The 18,626-nt window shown below is 40.0% G+C and overlaps 1 protein-coding gene across 4 annotated transcripts in view; it reads right to left on the reverse strand.

Moving 5' to 3' along the window:
* Window positions 1–17,322, reverse strand: part of HNRNPD (heterogeneous nuclear ribonucleoprotein D) — a 20,776-nt gene extending 3,454 nt beyond the window's left edge. For 2 of the 4 annotated variants that reach the window (XM_030819064.1, XM_030819062.1), the window contains exons 1-5: window positions 16,235–17,322; window positions 14,316–14,372; window positions 2,189–2,357; window positions 1,368–1,529; window positions 25–156 (exon numbers count right to left, since the gene is read on the reverse strand). In XM_030819064.1, coding sequence (XP_030674924.1) covers window positions 25–156; window positions 1,368–1,529; window positions 2,189–2,357; window positions 14,316–14,372; window positions 16,235–16,467 — 753 coding nt within the window. In that variant the 5' untranslated portion in view covers window positions 16,468–17,322. The remainder of the gene's footprint in view (window positions 1–24; window positions 157–1,367; window positions 1,530–2,188; window positions 2,358–14,315; window positions 14,373–16,234) is intronic. The other 2 variants (XM_030819065.1, XM_030819063.1) reach the window with 1 other exon arrangement.
* Between the last annotated feature and the right edge of the window lie 1,304 nt (window positions 17,323–18,626).

Consider the following 18,626-nt stretch of genomic DNA (forward strand, 5'->3'; position numbering starts at 1 on the left):
CAAGTAAATGGACGCTTAACTTACTTTACTAAGACCAACATTGTGGTATTTCTTTTCCATTATCTTCTTTACTGGTTCTTCTTCCTTAAAGGTAATAAAGCAGAATCCACGCCTCTTATTGGTCTTGTTGTCCATGGGGAGCTCTATGGATTCCACCTGGTATTAAAAAACAAATTTTAATATGCTAACGTGCATTTTATTGACCTTAAAAGAAACACAAGTTTGGGGGGGGGGGGGAATACACAAAGAAAACATGTATTTGGCACTGAAGTTCTATTCTCCTGTTTCTCCCTATTTATTCTAATCCTTTTAAGGAATTCTTCAAATTAGAACATCCATTCCATCTAAGGTCTTCACAACTATTTACAAAAATAAGCTTTACCAGGCACTGACATTTACTACCTAACTCAAGGGTCACAAATTCAAATGCCCACAAAGAACAAGAAGAAAACAGTCAAATTTAAGAAAAACAGAATAAAAATGTATTTGAGAGAAAATAGGAAGTAGGGTGGTGAGGACTACTAAAAACTGGAGAGCATATGCCCAAACCAAGATGGAAGCTACTACTCAGTTTGAGAGATGCTGCCGTACGGGAGGGCAGTGTCAGTTCCCATGTTGCGTGCTCTTGCAAATATTTTTAAAAAGCTAGATACTGAGTTTTGTGGGCAATATCTCAAATCCTCAATACTAAAAAAGCACGTTATTGTTTGAATCAAGCAATAAATGTCTGCAGGATGTATCTGGAGCCCAAGGCCACAAATTTCTCAACTTTCATTAATTCATAAAAGAAACCTCTATTATCTAACTATTTCACTAATGAGTCTAAGTCTGTTTTACTTTTAATTGAGACGGGGTCTCACTATGTTGTCCAGAATGGTCTCCAACTCCTGGTCTACAGTAATCCACCCACTTCGGCCTCCCAAGTGCTGGGATTACTACAGGCATAAGCCATCGCGTCCAGCCTCACTAATAAGTCTCTAATTATTCATTTCATTAAATTTGCACTTATACATGCATTTCAATTGATAAGGCACTACACCCTATTCTTAATTCCTTTCCTATTTTCAACAAGTCTCCTTCTAATCTAGATTTCTTCCTCTTAATTGTATTTAAGAATGTTTGTCTATTTCATCTTTGTATACTCTACCCCAGCAATACTTTGCATAGAGTGAGGTGCTCAATGAGAAAAACACATCATCCAACCTTCAAAGACCTGCTAATAAAGTACTGACAATATCCTTATTCCAAAACAAATCACATAACCTACCCTAACAGCTTTGAAAAGCCACATGACTCTGAGTCCATAATGGGACAATCACATTCACACTAATTTTGACATAAACTGGGTCAAAACATTTATAACATACCTCACCAAAACCACCAAAGTACTCCCTTATTTTCTCTTCAGGTGTATCTGGAGAAAGGCCACCAACAAAAATTTTTTTAACCGGCTCTTTTGTTTTCATGGCTTTGGCCCTTTTAGGATCAATCACCTTCCCATTCAATTTATGTTCTTTTTGATCCATGACCTAAGGAAATTGAAGTTTTCATTTAAAAAATATGTATCTTAACTAAAGTTCAGAGAATATTAACTTACTTAAAAATAACTATAAATACAGATAATGCCAAGCATATGTTGACTTGCTCAAGATTAAACTGTCAAGTCATGGTGGTGATATAACATCAACTAACATATGCTAGTGTTTAAATCTAAAGGTAAGAATGGTAGGACATACACAAATTTAACCAATTACTAGATAACCATTACGTTTTAACTTCAATATATATAAACATGACTGCTACTTTCCTTTAGCAATATATACAAACATGACTGCTACTTCCCTTTAGCCCACGATCAAAATAATGATTCAGTTAAAAGTTGCTTGCCTAACAAAATTTCAAAATATGGACTTCTGTGAACTGCTAAAACACATCCTTTTAACTAGGCATCTTTAAGTCTATAGTATCTTTAAAGTTAATTTCAAAATTTAGCAGCGCCTGGAACACAAATTATTCAGGAAATAATTCCTGAACCTACCTCTATCTTCATAAAACATACTGGGGCAAGAATTATTCTTCCTTCCTATACTTCAAAAGGGGGAACCACAAATAGGCAAACTCATTGTATCAAACTATCCATATGTTAATATTTTATATTATTAACTGATCAGAACACGTAACACACTACCTTATCTACACTCTCCGATTCTTTAAATAGCACAAAGCCAAAACCCCTTGATCGCCCTGTGATAGGATCTAACTTCAGAGTGCAGTCTACAACTTCACCAAATTTGGAAAAGTAGTCCTTCAGATCTTTCTTTGTAGTGTCCCAGCTAAGGCCTCCTATAAACATTTTCCTGTAAAGACAAAAAGCAGTATTAAGATGCTTTTAAAAAATTGCCTTAAATATTATCCACATCAATAACACACCTTTTCCAAACTGCACCAGTTTACTGGGCAGTATATTAAAACATCATTCTTCCTACATAACCACACATCAGGAACATCCTATTCCAAAAAGCTGGCTTATTACTGCTGCTCCCAAATAATTACAAAATAGTGAGCAAGCAGCAAATTTAAGTCTTTCAACTTGCTAAAAGATAAACGTATACCCAAAGTAAGAATACTGTACATAAAAGTTTTCCTTAGATTACCAATTAAAAGGTTAACAGCAAAAAAAAAAAAAAAATCTTAGCTTCAAATTTCTCTTCCAAATGTTCATTAAACTTGTTAAAATGCTATGCAGTTCCCCACTGATCTCAGCAACCAGCATTGGTGTCTATGCTGAAGCTCCTTTTCTATTTTAACAGTTCTCTCATTAACAAAACTCTTAGCACATAAAATGGAAAATTCTGCATCTCACAATTAAGTTGGGAACCAATTTTTTTTGATGTGCTAAGAGTCCTTAAGACAAAAGTAATGTGCAATATAAACAATTTAGTGAAAATTATTCATTGAAGTACAATCCACTAATTAACTTAGATGATTCGTTTACAGTAGAACCTCAGTTAACCAGCAATAAAGTATTTAAGCCTTTAAAATGCAGAAAGTGATGGGTGGTAGGCGGAAATCCACCAAGACACTCTAAGACCAAAGGTATATACTCAAAATAAAATATTTTAAGGTGAAATCTTACTAACATTACAGCAAAACACCAGAAAGTTCAGATCTGGCAGCTTTACATATGCTCCCTTTGTGCAAAAATAAATAAAAAAAGTAAAAAGCTACCCTATACCTAACCTTCTTTCTACCCTTTAGAAAGACAGGACTGGAGGTTTTTAATTTTAAGCGTAAACTGTCAGAATTTGTTATGTAATGGCTAAAAATGTCACCATGGGAATCAAATCAGACTTGCTCAACATTTTCTCATCTTTTTAACTGGGGAAGGGTCATGGGTGGGGACTGGGATGTGACACTAACTCAGTTCTATAAAGAAATTAAAGGCCTTTCATTAGGAAACATCTCCATCTTGTGGGCTTTTAAGATACTGCCACTAAGGCCCATTCTTGGAATAAAAGGCCAATTAATTGTCCCTTGAATTAGGGTCTTTCTTCACTTCCTCCAAGATATCTGATTAACTGAGGTGTTACTGATCTTACTATCCTACCACAGTCTTGTTTTACTTTTAGTGACAAAGCAAACTTTCAGTGCAGAATAAGTCTTAGGTATATACTGCGCTTCCCACTTCAGGTTAGCTTTTCAACTTACATGTATTCTAGAGCTGGGCCATTTATATACCTAATGTTCAGGACTTCCTCAAAGTTTCCAGGCTTGAAGTAGCATTTATAAAACAACTTTGGCATTTTATAATCAAATGAACAAAAAAAACACCCATAATGTTTTGTGTATTTGAAACGTTTACTTCTTGCCAATTCCATGGAAGAAATTTGAGTTATTTTCTCAATATACATTTTCTTTAATTTGAATAGTGTGTACCTTCTAATATACAATCTTTATTTACATAATTAGCTATAAACACCTTATTTTTAACTTACAGGTCCAGAATACTTCCTTCACAGACAGAAGTTATTTACCAACATTCACCCTGTAAAGGTGAGGACACTATATTTTTAATGAGAAAGAGAACTGACTATAAAGCAATGACCTCTTGCTAAGATGTCCATGACAAGTTCCACAACAGAAATAACTTCAACTGAGATTTAACTATTAAATTACCCTTTTCGTGATTATTACAGAAATTTCTCAATAATAACTAATAAACTTTGAAAGTATTTCAGCCTCAACACAACAGTTCTAACAAAAACATTTTTTAAGCTGTTGAAAGGCAAGAAAATTCTCTGGTCTATTCAGATATGGAGACAGAACTAGTTTTGATTTTATTTAACCAAAAAGCAATGTTTATATTGGGAAAATAACCTTAATTTAAAATTATTAAGAAACAGAAAACAATTACAAAAAAAAATTAAAACACCAAGAATGAGATATGTGTTATTATTATTCTGAAGCCCCAAATGTTTTTCAGACAAGAAGCAGATTTTCTTAAATATTACCTAAGCATATCATCAGCTGGCTCAGCAAAGTGCTCTCCAAACGTACTCCCCACCTTTAGTATGGTAGTTGTTTAATATGCCTACCTTAGAGCTACAAGGGTTCACTGAAGATGCTATCCCTTCTAAACTAATAATCAAATATCAATTATCCAGAATATTAAAAACTTCAGCTATCCAGCACTTTTGGAGAATAAGGAGGCAGGTATTATTCCACCTCCCTTAAAGCACTGCCTGCCCTCTCTCATCTTTCCCCAATTGTTTTTAACCTTCAACCATTTGAAGTGAGATTTTTTTTTCTAACAGCATCACACTTTTCTGCCTTCTTATACTTCAAATACAGTAATCATAATTTAACACTATGGCTCAGTCATCAATATTATGCTAATTTAGAATATCCACAGGGTCTTCTAAAATTAGCTACTAATACACCAAGTCCATCTCATTTCTTCACAAGTTCTACTTTTCATTTTTGCCAGATCACCAGTTGCTGTTCTAAAAAGTCTCCCTTCCGTTTTGCAAAGTAAGTAGCCAGCTGTCAAACTTTTCAAATTCTGTGTAAAGTAGAAGTCTCTAAGCAAGCACCTAAGTGGCTCGTCTTTGAGACAAACGTATTAATATTTCGGCAGCCCAAGAACACTCTGGCTTTTTCTTCTGTTCTAATCAAAAAAGGTTGTTGTTCTCAGGGTATGCTTAGGCTTTAAAAAAAAAAAAAAAGGTTGCTGAATAGGTGAATATGCTACAATGAACACAAACTGGACCAATTCTACTCCATCTTTACTAAATGGAACATATTAATTCCATTCCATCTTTTTCTGTTTTTAGTTGGTTGGTTTATTTTTGAGACAGTCTCACTCTGTTGCCCAAGCTGGAGCTGGAGTGCAGTGGAACAATCTCAGCTCACTGCAACCTCTGCCTCCCAGGTTCAACTGATTCTCATTCCTCAGCCTCCGTGGGAGGGATTACAGGCTGCACCACCATACCTGACTTAATTTTTGTATTTTTAGTAGAGACGGGGTTTCCCCTCATTGGCCAGGCTGGTCTTGAACTCCTGACCTCAAGTGATCCGCCCGCCTCAGTCTCCCAAAGTGCCAGGATTACAGGCGGAAGCTACCATGCCCAGCCCCAAACTCTAACTTAATAGTACAGGGGGAAATAGTCTGCTTATCTTAATTATGGATAAACGGTCACTTAGTCTCTACAATGTTGGCATACATGCTCTCCCTCAAACTGATGGCATAAGGTAATGATTTTATATATATACATGTATATTATATATATATATTTACAAATACATACTTTTTTCTTTTTAAACAGAGTCTCACTCTGTCGCCCGGGCTGGAGTGCAATGGCATGATCTAGGCTCACTGCAACCTCCACCTCCCAGGTTCAAGCAATTCTCCTGCCTCAGCCTCCTGAGTAGCTGGGATTACAGGTGCACACCACCATGCCCGGCTAATTTTTTTTGCACTTTTAGTAGAGATGGGGTTTCACCATATTGGTCAGGCTGGTCTCGAACTCCTAACCTCATGATCCACCCACCTCGGCCTCCCAAATTACAGGCGCGAGCCACCATGCCCGGCTAAATTATCTACATATTTTGTATGACTGTATCTTGCTTTTAAAGCACATCTACTGTCTGTCCAGACTACCTCTGCTGCCTTGAATACAAAGCGTTTCATATTGCTGTCACTCCTGCGTAGTGCAAACACTTTCCAATGAAGTAGACAGAACTTCAGAAAATACCCTAAGCAGCCACGTTAAAAACGACCAAGACTTGTTCAACTAGCAACAAAGATGGCCCCTAACGCTGCAATAAAAGTTTAAACTTTGATCCTTAGTTCTAAGTGAATCAATCCCAACTAAAATGCAGGACTTCATCTACAGTATTTTATTAACATAGTTGAATATCTTAATCCTAGCTGTGAACTAAATATTCAGCACCCCAAGGCTGAATATGGTATTCAGTTTAAAACACCTACTCAACAATAGAAGTCTCCTTGCTTTCACATTGGCTTACACCAAATTGTAAAATTAAATGACAAGCATAAAGTTATACAACTCAGCATAGATGACTATCCAAGTGATATGTAGTATCATTCAGGAATTTAGGCTGCTTTGTGGGACATTTTATCATCTTTTAACGCAAGTTAAGTTTAGAGGCAATAAAGACAAAATGCCGAGGTTTAAACCCTACCGCTGCCTTTTTTTAAGACAGGGTCTCACTCTGTCTCCCAGGCTGGAGTGCAGTGGCTCCGTGACAGCTCACTGCAGCCTTGACCTCCTGGGCTCAGTTGGTCCTCCCACCTCAGCCTCACCAGTAGCTCGGACTACAGGCTCCCACCATCACACCTGGCTAATATTTTCGCATTTTTTTGCAGAGATCAGGTTTTACTATGTCGCCCAGGCTAGTCTTCAACTCCTGGGCTCAAGCTGCCCACCTCAGCCTCCGAAAGTGCTGGAATTCCAAACGAACCACTCCCCCTGGCCCCCTGCCTCTCACTAATTGTTTAACATTAAGAAAAAATATTAAAGTCCAAGATTGTTTTCCCATCTGTAAAAAGAGCATACCTCAGATATTTACAGAGGGTTAAACTAGTTAACACACTTAAAGGACACAGAATAGTCTGACACACATCCTAAATGATTGATAGAAGTTACTATTTTGAAGGGGTAAAGCACTATAAGTACTATCTAAACATAATTTAATAAAGCAAACTTTTTATTTACTCAATGGCTTAATTTTTTAAAACTGCATAGGCTTTATAAACTTTCCAACGTTAAAAGGAAAAGTCCACAATGAGTTTTATATAAACATATTTTCAATGCTGCCAACTTGAAATAACCCAGAAATTTTTAAATAGTCCATGTAAAAAAATATATAAACTAAATTAGGTGGTATTTCAACTAAGACCCTTTAAATGTAGCTTCCAAAATCACCGTGATGACTTGGTCTACCCTACATTTATGCCAGTAATTTTAGTAAAGAATAATTTAAAACATAAAAGGCAATATACATGGAGCAATCTTGGCTGGTGGAAAATGTTCCGATTTAATAATCCTGGCTTTTCCCCATCAATAAACTTATTCTCTGGACTATTTAGGTCACTAGGTTTTTAACATTTCCAGTCAATACTAAGTATTTTATTCCAAGATATCTCCCCTAACAAGTCTTTATTGTCAAACACCTTATTCAAGGTAAAAAGTTAGCCATTATACTCACTCCCAATTTTGGAATAGTATTCTTTTTGTGTGTTCTATAACTTCGTTATTATTTTTACTTTTTTAGAGACGAGGTCTTGCTCTGTTACCCAGGCTAGTCTTGGAACTCCTGGACATAGCGATCAGCCTCCCAAAGTGCTAGGATTACAGGCATGAGCCACCACACCCAGCCAATCCTTTAACTTTTAAACACTTCCTAACAACTTATGATCTTACATACGTGACTTTATAACAAGTTCTGACAGTTTAAAAAATACAACAGAATGTCAACCTGATACACATTTCAGGTATAAAACATAAATGACCAATCACTGTCATCTTTTAAAGTAATGTTACTCAAGCATACCATTAATCCTTACTGAATTTTTCCAGTATTTTATCCATCATAATTATTCTAAAATCCTAAAATGACAAACTGAAGTTAAGTCACTAGATACCTAAGGGGAAGGGAGGAGGTTACAATGCAACTAGATATCACACATTCGGGTATTTTACAAGTTGCATGAAAACTACCTTGGGAGAGAGAGCTTGACAAGCTTTCATCGAGTTCAAATACTAACCAGCCTTTTTAGATCTGATCTGGTATATAATTCACGAAAACCACTTTTTTGAGACAGAGTCTCACTCTATTGCCAGGCCGTGGTGCAATGGTGGGATCCTGGCTCACTTCAACCTCTGCCTCCCAGGTTCAAGCAATCTTCCCATCTCAAGCTCCTGGGTAGCTGAGTCTATGGTTGCACACCACAAGGCCCGGCCTTTTTTTTTTTTTTTTTTTTTTTTTTTTTTTTTTTTTTTTTTTTTTTTTTTTTTTTTTGTAGAGACAGGGTCTCATCATGTTGCCCAGGCTGGTCTGGAACTCCTGGGTTCAATCTGCCCACCTCAGCCTCCCAAAGTGCTATATTACAAGCGTGAGCCACCGCACCCAGCCCACTTTGTTTTAACTATTTAAAACTACTGAGACATTAAGGTTAGCCAATAACAAATCTTCCCCAAAAAACACTTTAGTCAATAAAAATATAAATTTTGGTATTATTTCCCCATCATTAAAGAATAGGTATTCCTCTCCCCCAGCTTTCTATATATGACATTTTCAAGGTAAGTGTGAAAAAGAATTCCATTTATTCAAAACTAATATACAATGGACCAAACATTTTCAAAGAGACTTCTCTCTATTAAACCTCATTACTTCACACTTTAGAATGAACCTAACTAAATGACTACTAAAAAGTGAAGTTGAAAAAATAAACATCTAATAAATGAAATATGACAGTTTTCTGGGGAGGGGGACGGAGTCTCACTTTGTCGTCCAGGTTGGAGTGCAGTGGTGCGATCTTGGCTCACTGCAACCTCTGCTTCCTGGGTTCAAGCTCTTCTCCTGCCTCAGCCTCCCAAGCAGATGGGACTACAGGTGCCCACCATCATGTCCGGCTAATTTCTGTATTTTTAGTAGAGACAAGGTTTCACCATGTTGGCCAGGCTGGTCTCGAACTCCTGACCTCAGGTGATTCACTTGCCTCGGCCTCCCAAAGTGCTGGGACGACAGGCATAAGCCACCAAGCCTGGCCAACACTGACACTTTTTTAAATAAACTTTTTTTTTTTTTTTTTGAGACGGAGTCTTGCTCTGTCACCCAGGCTGGAATGCAGTGGTGCAACCTTGTCTCACTGCAACCTCCGCCTCCAGGGTTCAAGTGATTCTCCCGCCTCAGCCTCCTGAGTGACTACAGGCGCGTGTAACCACACCTGGCTAATTTTTGTATTTTTAGTAGAGATGGCGTTTCACCATGTTGGCCAGGCTGGTCTCCAACTCCTGACCTTAGGTGATCCACCCATCTTAGCCTCCCAAAGTACTGAGATTACAGGTGCGAGCCACTACACCTGGCCTAAAACACTTTTTTTAAGAGACCAGGTCTCACTATCAAACTGCAGTGGCTCCATCATAGCTTCCTGCAGCCCTGAGCTCCTTCCTGGGCTCAACACATTCTCCTGCCTCTGCCTCCTGAGTAGATGGAACTACAACTACAAGCACACCCCCCAACACGCTAGCCTTTTTTTTTTTTTTTTTTTTTTTTTTTAAAGAAACGGGTCATATTATGTTGCCTAGCTGGTCTAGAAATCCTGGCATGAAATGATCCTCATACCTCAAGACTTCTGAGTAGCCGGTGATTACAGGCACGAGCCACTACTTTAATTAACTTTAAATGCTTAATCCAGTATCTCCCTTTTTTCACTTCACTACAAGGAAGCAATGACATCTTGTATGTTTACGTTTTAAATAAGCTCTCAATCAGCTTTGTAAGGTAAACTCCCATTTACCTAGAGGTTAAGGAATAAGTATCTTCCTTAACCTGAAGGTTAAGGTTCTGGTTAACTGAGATTACTACATATTCACAATTCTATAAAATTGTGTACTGGAAATCAATTTAGGTATCAATGCTGAAGTCAGAAAATGATTTGTACCTTGATGAATTTTCCAATGTTTTAAAATCATGTTACTTTTCAAAAGTGTAAGGAAAAATCTGTAGGAGATTCATTCCATGACATTGTCTGTTGGTTGCTTTTTGAGTATATTTTCTCATGGCTTCATCTATCTTACTCATAAGACTAAATGGGGAGACAGACTTCCTGGCTGTGTGGGCTCTGTGGTAGTCTGAAGTCTAGATAAGCAGGAGTTTACAGTGCAAGACCCAATACTTAAACTGTCACCTTGATTACTGGCCAAACACCACCAGTAAATAGGAGTCTTCCCTCCCCACCCCCAAATATTCTTAAATACCTAGCTCCAACGTACAATATAATACTCCAGAAACTAAAACATGCTTACCTTTACTCCACAGGAGTAAATCACTGGCAGTATCAACTATTAGGGCACTGGATAAATACACACAAGCTATGAAAGCAGGCTATGTAGTCAATCTTCCTGTGGTGAGCATTGTTTCCAATACATAGATCAGCAAACCAAGTAACAAACATGTTGTATTACCTGAAACCACACTGTTGGAAGTGAAGCAACAGAAAGAGATCCCACGCTTTCAGCATCCAGTTCAGTGCCCTATCTACTAAAACGTTGAAGCAGAACTGAAGTCAAATCAAACTTGGACTAACATAAGTTATGTTTCACACCATTTGTAAATGTGCACACACTTGAGGTACACAGCTTCCAAGTGGAATGGAAAAAAAAAAAGTTATTACTCTATTCCTTTTTAAATGCTTTCAAGCATGGCATGTATTATGACTTGAAGGCTAAAACTAATCACATCCTTCATGTTGGCCATAAATACACCAAATTAGTATACTCAATATGTATACTCAAATGTATACTCAATAGTATACTCAAAATGTTCTAGTATTAGGGTAGCCTTACACTATTATTATGTATTAGGACGATGGCAGAGTACCCAGGAAATATTAAAAACATACACTGAGTTTGTAGCAGGGGTCACATGGCTTAAGGGAAAAAACCCCAGATTTAAGGCAAAGTATGTGTATCTCAAAAACAAGCACTGAAAAACTTCAATGACATTCTCCCAATTCCAAACTTAAAAAACGAGATTATTTTTAGTATCTTTCATAACAGATGAAAATTTACAATGAAAAGTATTTAATACTCTTCCCTTAAATGTTCATCTAAAGATCTGGGGGCATCAATTTCTGGAATTTTTAACTCGGGAAATTTGTCAAAGGCTCCCAAGAATGCTAACACTGAGACCAATCTACCCAGGGTCTCAACTTTACTACCTACAGTAAACCCAACTGTATTGAATTAAAGGCCAGTAAATTTGGCATGCGACTACTCTAAAAGCAATTATTTTACAAAGCAAACAATGTTCAGATTGCCCCAGAAGCACTAAGGTGTAAGACCATAATCTCAAACATTTAAAGCAAAAACATGAGCCTAGTCTTTATTATAATTAGACAGGCGACAACCTACAGCACGATTCACAAAATTCCCAAATGGGAAGAACCACACTTGGGCTCATTATACACTAACCGTTAATAGGACCAGATCTACTGTCCTGTTATTAAGAAGTATTGCTGGACTTTGGCTAAGTGAATGGGGGGACTTTTTTGCTTCCTACCCAATCCAATACCCAATCCAATGCAGGAAAGTCTATGTACCCACCTTGTAAAACTATCTCAAAGTTAACACAATAGTGTAGTTTCCATTGAGTTTTAAATTTTAAAAACTCTGCCCTCAGAGAGCTTGCTACACGGCATGTATATTTTGCCAGACACTAAGTAATTTTAAAGTACCTACCCCAAATCTGCAGAGAACAGAATGGGTCCACACCACAAAGTAAAATGAGAAATTCCAATGCTTCTAAGTAAAAACTACGGATGTTAATGTCGGAAAGAGTAAATCAAAGTGAACTCAGGAGGGCATACTATGGAAATAATTACTTATTCTAAAGTCCCACAGTAAACTGTAGAAACATCCACTAGAGGTGTAACAGGCATGCCTTCCTAAAAATAGCTGTCCATTCTTACATGCAAAAGGAAAAAAACTTACTTCTAAAACAACTGATTTTTAAAGTATTTTAGGATGAAACTGTAATCACTTTATTCTCAGATTTGTAGAAGGAAATGCACACAGAACTGTGTTTAATAAATTCAATTTGGATATTGTATCTATTAACCAGTCTTACCCTCAATATTGAGGCTATAAAACTGTTGCCCTTATAATATCCCTCGAAATGGGAGAAAGAGGAAGGGACAGATACGGTGGGAAGTGCAGACACCAAAAAAAAAAAAAAAAAAAAAGTCTGAAAGTTTTTCATTCAAAAAGAAAGCCTTCACGTCTGGAACAGGATAGGGCTGCATAATTGGACAGTTAAGAAAAGTCAAATATTAGACCCCTTAAAAATGAGGACTTTTTTTAAGTGTAATTTTAAAATCAACCTGGTTAGGCCAGGCGCGGTGACTCACGCCTGTAATTACAGCACTTGGGGAGGCCGAGGTGGGCGGATCACCTGAGGTCGGGAGTTCAAGACCAGCCTGACCAACATGAAGAAACCCTGTCTCTACTAAAAATACAAAATTAGCCGGGCGTGGTGGAATATGCCTGTAATCCCAACTACTTGGGAGGCTGAGGCAGGAGAATTGCTTGAACCTGGGAGGTGGAGATTGCGGTGAGCCGAGATCACACCATTGCACTCCAGCCTGGGCAACAAGAGCAAAACTCCATCTCAAAAATAAAATAAAATAAAATAAACCTGGGTAAAATTTTATTTTCAGTAAATGACAGTTGGTAACTATCTAAAATGTTTATTAACTATGAATATAAACATTTCTCCATTTTTCCTGAGATTATTCAAAAAAGTTGTAATATTGTATCGTTTTAGGTAGCAGGTCAAGTGTAATTACTTGAAAGAGTCAAAACACTGACCTTCAAATTTAGGTTTATGGTCATTTCAAATTACTGGAAACAATTACATGAGACTCAAAATACATAACGGAGTAATGTCAAATAGTTTATAGTTTAACCTTAATTTGCCACTATTAGCTAGCAGTGAAATTGAGCAGTTAGTGCCCACCACTCACCAAATACAGGGAATAACATTCATCGAAACTGTGACCCCAGTCTTTTTTTCCTTTTTGCTTTTCCCCTTGCCTGTTTCCCGTCTGCTTTTTCTCCAAAGTAAAGCTGGACTGATTTCAGTGGATGAAAATACAGTAATAAGCAAATCTTTAAATATTACCCTAAATGGGCTCTTAAAATAGAATGTAGCTTGTAAAGATATAAGTTAACTGCCTGCAAGTTAGTGGCCTTCTACTCTCCAGTGGTGTGTATAAACCCCTGAAAATTCAAATATAATCCTAAAGGCAGAAAGATTGACATTTAGGGGAGGGGAAAGGATGGATAAAAAGAACAATACTCAACCTACCAGCCTCCAAAGAGAAGTCATGCAATTGTGAATACATGTCAACCAACTGTTATTAATATTCCAGCCAAATCACACTGAAAATAAAAAATCTGGTAAGAGCTGTAGTGGAAAGCCACATTAGCCCACCTTTGAATGGTATATATATGTATACACACACACACACACACACACACACACACAATTCTTATTAAAGGTCTATTTACAAATATGGTAGGCAAAAGACAAACATTTTTCCATAATACACAGTGCTACTTAAAGAACTGCTTCAGACATCTCCAGAATATTTCAATATAACATGCATGACATTTTAAACACAATATTTTATATCAAGGAGTCTTCATATTTAGCCATTAAACTTAAAATTCCAACAAAAATATTTTTCATCTTAAAATAAATCAAATGTGAAGATTACGGTAATATTTTTTCTTGCTCGATATAAAAATATCTTTACTAATTGTTTAGCTTAAATTGCCAAACTGCAACTACATGCATTACCACAGACCAAATACCATGTAACGGCATCAATTTTGCCCAAAGATTACACATGATGCCTAAAAAGGTATATATCCCAGGTACAAGCCTACTGTATGTACTATGGTCTAGAATTTCCTGGGGATCAATGGGCAACTAACCAACACAGCCTCTGCATATTATGACTACTGAAACCTTTATAATACAGAAATAAAATTTAAAAGTTTTACCATTCTTCCCGCTGTGCCGTCGCTGCTTCAGAGTGTCGTGGGGAGGAGTTTGAATGGCTAGGGAATTAACAACCGGTACAGCAACCAATCAAAATTCTAGTTTTAGTTTTTGACACTGTTAGGGTTAAAAACTTTAATTCATTTACACTTCAACAGTAGGTAACTATAAAGTCAGCTACTTTGCGATTTGAATTATCAGGGCTAACAGAAAGCCTGCCCCAAACAGGAAGTTATACAATTAATCATTTTGGTGCCTCTGTCCAAAGAACAGAATTCAGCAAACGAAAACCAAAATGTTAAAGGTTTTAAGTTTCCAAATATCTAACATCTTCCTTTCTCAAAAAAGCTATATACAATTCGAACTGGTTCTGTTTAATTCTTAAAAGTTTGTTTCCCTTCCCACCACCACTCCCCCAAAACCAGCACTATCATCAAACAGCCTGAAAACAATCTCCCTAGGCTAGGCTTAATAAACCCTATATTCTAAAGTGCTTCTCCCCTCCCAACTTTCCCTCCAAATCCTGGGCTCTTTCTCAGTAAAGGAAATCCTGTTTTCTAATACTGGGTTAAAGCGACATCTTGTTATATCCACCAACACCTTTCTCTTTACAGTTAAAAAAAAATTCAGACACACACACACCCCTCCCCATTACAAAAATGGAAGCGTGAACCCACGATCATCGGTCAGTAATCGGAGCTAAGAAAACTCAACCAAGAACCCCGATTTAGTCCCTCCTGCTAACTCCCGTATTATGTTACCGATCCCAAATGCTGCATTTTAATACACTAAATGCAGATTTAGGTAGTATATACAACTGTTACTTCAATTGGAGGAAGCAAGTTAATACTAAGAAATTTGCACCAAAAAGAAAAAAAAAAGTATCCCATAGCACAATACAGGATTTGTTTCTCTTAAGAGGACTACAGGCCTCCCTTAGTGGGCGGGAAACAGAAATCAAGACACCAAAATAGGATCCTGGGCACCGGGAAAAAAAGGGGGCTGGGAGTTGTAAAAAATTAGGTTGCACATAAAAAGTAAGGTACAATCTGTACTAACAGTTGGGGAACCCAATAGCTGAGGGCGCGAAAAGGGTGCGCGGTTAGAATAACTCAGTGGGGTGGGGGAAGGGTAGATACTAGGCCGGAGATAGGAACAGCTCCAGTCAAGTGCAGGCCCCATCGACTAGGAACTTAACCAGAGCCCGCGAAGCAAAACCAATGTACCAACAAGAAACTCGGAGCATTTCACCAGACCCAATTTGGTCTGCATGTCAAAACGCAGGGCCTGTATGAGTATGCCATTGTGCGATAGCGTATGGTGGAGAAAATGAGTAAGTCCTTAGGCGAAACTTATTCAAGATCCCAAGAAAACATTCGGCCTGAGGCCGACAAGGGACAGGCAGAGGTGGACAGCCTACGCGTTCCCCAAAACATGTGCTTATAAACAATCGCATCGTTTCAGGATGGTGGAGAAGCACCAAATAAACCTTAGTAATACAAACAGGGAAACTGTTTGTGTCTGTCTGCGTTTTTATGCCCAAGACTTTAGAAAAAGGGAAAAAGAGGGGACAGCATGAAAAGAAAAAAGGTACCCCACGACAGGCGGGAAAAAATCCTGGCGGCTAAGTCGGTGGGAGGAGACCCATGGCGAGGGAGGAAAGGAGGGCGGGCCGAGGAGCAGCATGGTGACGGCTAAAGGTGGAAACGTGTGTGATGGGGGAGGGGGGCGATAAGCAGGCAAAGGAAGAAGGAAATGAAGGTCCGGGGAACCCAACATAGAAATAGGGAGACCAGTGCAAGGAAGCTGCATGGGGGCCCGGAGAACGGGCTGAGAGCGGGAACCAGGCCTAATGGCGGGGGAATAAGGAGGGGGAGGGGAACTAGTTGGGCCTGACTATCCTGGGATGCCCCTTACTCACCCTTCATCCTCCTCGTTCTTACTGGCGTCAATCTTCGCCCCCTCCGACTCGGCGCTGCCCCCTTCGGTGCCTCCAGACACGGTTCCGCCCCCGGTCCCAGCTCCGCTTCCCGCCGCCGCCGCTGCCCCCTGTGTCGCCGCCACCATGGCTCCCTCCTGCTCGCCCGCCGATCCGCCTACCGCCGCCGTTGCCGCCGCCGCCGCCCCGTCCCCGCCGAACTGCTCCTCCGACATAGTGCTAGTGTCTCCGCCGCTGCCGCCGGGACTACACCCGCCGCTGCCGCGAACCGAAACTAGCAGCAAAGTAATCCCCGCCGCTGCCGCGCGCCCGCTCTACCTCGCGAAGCACACAAGACAGGGAAGGCGCGCGCGTGGCTGCAAAGGCTCCTGCGCCTCTCCCTGGCCTGCCCCCTTCGCCTCCCACTCTCGCGCGGCGCACACTCCCGCTCTCTCCCGCTGCACTAAAAAAGAATAAGCACCAGCGGCGGCCGCTCTTGCCTCCTCCTCGCTTTAATGGCGCCGCCGCGGACCACCTAAAATGGCCGACGGAAGAACGGCGCGTCCCGGTCACGTGACGCGAGAGCGCGCCCTTCGCGCGTCCCCCCACCCCTCTCCCCCTAGGTTTTTTTTCCCTTTCCTCCTCGGTCCCGCCCTCTCGCTCCCCTTTATACCTTCGTCTCACGCTCCGCGTTGCACAGCGTTGGGGGCCTTTAAAAGGAACCGGAAGTGTCGTGAGCTAAGACGGTCGCGCGGGGACCATCGAGAACAAGGAGTGCTGTTTCGAAGTAGCGGCTAGAGGGGCCCCCTGCCTCCGCCCCCGCCCTTCCGAGGATTCCTGGAGTCCACTCACCCCTCCCCACCACTCCAGTAGCGGCGGGAGCAGCAGCGTCAGGCCGGGGTGTGGCTGCACCTCCGCGAAGGCTGTCGTGCCCCGTGCAGCTGCGGCGTTGGGGTGGGGGAGGGGAGGCTCACACCCTACGGCGGCTTAAGCCTGGATGTACGCACTGGAGGAGGGAATTAGCCCTGAGATGTCAGCCCTGTGCCCCTGTCTCTGTCCACTCGAACGCCCGCGGAGCGCCAGGTGCCGCAGCGGACCGCGCGCGCACTGATTGTTGCAGCTACTCTCCCTGCCGTCGCCGCCCGGGACCGAGTGACATTGAGGTTTTCGCCTATCGCCGCTGGGCCGATAGGGCTTCTTTTTAAGATTTGGCTTTCCAAGTAGGATTTTTGTTTGCCTGCTTTTCTCCTGAAAAAAATTTTTTTTTTTTTGGTCGAAGAAGCAGGTAACTTGCATATCTTAAGGAAAACATTATTTTTGCTTTGCTTTTGTTGTTTAAAGATCCTCAAACGTACCGTGATTCCTTTACGTTACTAATAATTGGAAAGTGTGTTAAATCAAGGGTTCGCTTAATGTTCTTTAGCCCTTGTACATAGAACATACAAATGTCGTGAGTCATCTTTACCAGGTTTATGAGTTTGTGTTCGGGTTTGGGTTTTTTGTTGTGTGTGTGTGGTTTTTTTCTTTTTTTGTAACACCGTTAGGCGTTTCATTAAGGTGTATAAAATTACTTTTTATACACCTGTTAAAAACTCCCGATGCCTCGGCTGGAGACTGGGTTGGTTATTCGGGCTTTGGGATTTGCTGCTTCCAGCAGTAACCTTAGAAGAAAATGATGCTTCTAGGTACTTCTGTAGTCAACAAATAATTATTTGCCTGTTTAATTAAAGTGTTCAGGCACGAGGGAAACAAAGACGAGTTTGCAGAATCCAGCAAAAACCTTAAGCGTTTAAGTATTTGGGCCGGGCGCGGTGGCTCACGCCTGTAATCCCAACACTTTGGGAGGCTGAGGCGGGCGGATCATGAGGTCAGGAGTTCGAGACAAGCCTGACCAACATGGTGAAACCCCCGTGTCTACTAAAAATACAAAAATTAGCCGGGCATGGTGGCCGGTACCTGTAATCTTAGGTACTCAGGAGGCAGAGGCAGGAGAATCGCTTGAACCCGGGAGGTGGAGATTGCAGGGAGTCGAGATCATGCCACTTGCACTCCAGCCTGGGCGACAGAGCGAGACTCCGTCTCAAAAAAAAAAAAGTTTAAGTATTTTCCACTGTAGTTAAACGAATTTGTATTAATTGGACAGTATCCAAAAATCTCAAAGGAAGATTATAAATAAGTTTTATTAATCAAGTTAGGAGAATTTACATTACAGAATAATTAAAACTCAAGAATACAGGTCAAATTCTGAAAACCTCCTAAAAATATAATCTTACCAAACTCCTGTAATAATCAAGTCACATAAAGGTAATACCAAGAATGTTTACCTTAAAGTGGTAGTGACTCCACATTTGTCTCCACCTGCCAGAATATTGGCAAAGGATAAAGTGGGTATGGT

Source organism: Nomascus leucogenys, chromosome 9 (assembly GCF_006542625.1).
Source record: "Nomascus leucogenys isolate Asia chromosome 9, Asia_NLE_v1, whole genome shotgun sequence".
Taxonomy (NCBI): domain Eukaryota; kingdom Metazoa; phylum Chordata; class Mammalia; order Primates; family Hylobatidae; genus Nomascus; species Nomascus leucogenys.